The 1,426-nt window shown below is 54.0% G+C and overlaps 1 protein-coding gene across 1 annotated transcript; it reads left to right on the top strand.

Moving 5' to 3' along the window:
* Nucleotides 1–29: 29 nt before the first annotated feature.
* On the top strand, nucleotides 30–1,413 carry SDRG_16484 (hypothetical protein; the record flags this gene model as incomplete). The annotated part of the gene is made up of 2 exons (XM_008622698.1): nucleotides 30–205; nucleotides 814–1,413. Coding segments are annotated over 2 exons (774 nt in total), but the record flags the coding sequence as incomplete, so codon positions are not given.
* Between the last annotated feature and the right edge of the window lie 13 nt (nucleotides 1,414–1,426).

Raw genomic sequence — 1,426 nt, 5'->3', positions numbered from 1 at the left:
ACGGGTGGTGGCCCTACAGCTTCCTCACGATGGAGACGCCAGTCGCGCCGCTCTGGTACATTGGCGTCTTTGTCGGTCATTTTGCCATGTATGGCGCCGCGTACGGCATCTCGCTGCTCAAGGCCAAGCTGCTCCCGTCGTACTGCCCCGTCTTGGAGAAGAACGCGCTTCCGATTGTGGCCACGGTCCAAGGCATGACGATCGTGTAGCCTTTTCTCATGCATTTCTTTTTGCCGATTGTTTGCCTTTTTGTAATTGGCCCGGACTTTTTTAGAAGCGCCAATCAATGCGTTGGATTCAACGATAAGATCGTAGTGCAATGTCGAGCACGGTTGGCTTTGGATGCGACTCTGGACGTGGGAAAAGCAGGTACGGTATGAGCACAAATGCAAAGAAATGGATATATCGAAGCTGTGTGCATATGGATGTCTACACTCGAGCTAGTGGGGATGTACGGCGCATGAACAGGGGGTTGATAGCACACACTGATCAGCAAAAGTCGGAACTGTGCCATCACGACGGTGGCCGCAGCTGCCTTATTGTTTGGCATATACGCTGTTGATGGTTGCTGGTCCACCACTTAAGCCGCATCCTTTCCACTTGTCGCAAAGAGCGCTATCAGCGTACCCTTCAAATTCCCAAGTGCAATCAGCTTTTGCGATCACAACTCCACGAGCTATCTCCAGGTCGTTGGAGTGCGGGGGCCCAGTGAGTGCTGGAAGCGCTATCAGTACGAGGTCGTCTCGTCGATAAATTGTTGACATGTTGAGCATGGTTTTATTGGGGCGACTTTCATTTTTCAAAGCATTGTAGCGCGCTCATGTGGGTCCAGATCACGATTGCGTCCATTGTTGCAGCCTCGTACCTCAGCACGGGGCTTGTCTTGCACCGCGCGCATCAGCACGGTCTTGAAGCGGACGTTGCGACGCTGACGTTTACTTCGCGTGGGCGCTACTACCTGCAGCTCGCCTTGCGCCTTTTGGTGGTGACGCTCTTTTGTATCATTTTGGTCATTGACGCGCAAGAGTATGGCACGACGGCTTTGTCGTACTACACGATCTGGAATTTTGCGCTCCAGACCGTCTACCACGCCCTTGCCGCCGGCTTTCTCTTGAGTCATTGGCGTGCGCGTGACGGCGCTTCGGTCGTTGTCAAGTCGCGTCCCCTCAACTCGCTCTTTGACATTTGCTTGACCAACAGCCTCCTCGTTGCTGTGGTGTTTTGGACCGAGCTCTACTACCCGACAATGCCGTGGTACAGCTATGTTCAGCACGGTGTCAACACGGTGCTCTTTGTACTCGAGCTCTTTCTGGGCGACTTTGACGTGCAGTCGGAAGACTTCAAGTACGCGGGGATGTCGCCCACGATCTACACGACGTTCATTTGGATCAGCCACGACACGTGGCTGCACGGGTGGTGGCCCTAC

This window comes from Saprolegnia diclina, assembly GCF_000281045.1.
Source record: "Saprolegnia diclina VS20 unplaced genomic scaffold supercont1.132, whole genome shotgun sequence".
Lineage (NCBI taxonomy): Eukaryota > Oomycota > Saprolegniomycetes > Saprolegniales > Saprolegniaceae > Saprolegnia > Saprolegnia diclina.
The sequence above is the reverse complement of the archived record's forward strand: the minus strand, read 5'-3'. Positions and strand labels throughout refer to the sequence as shown.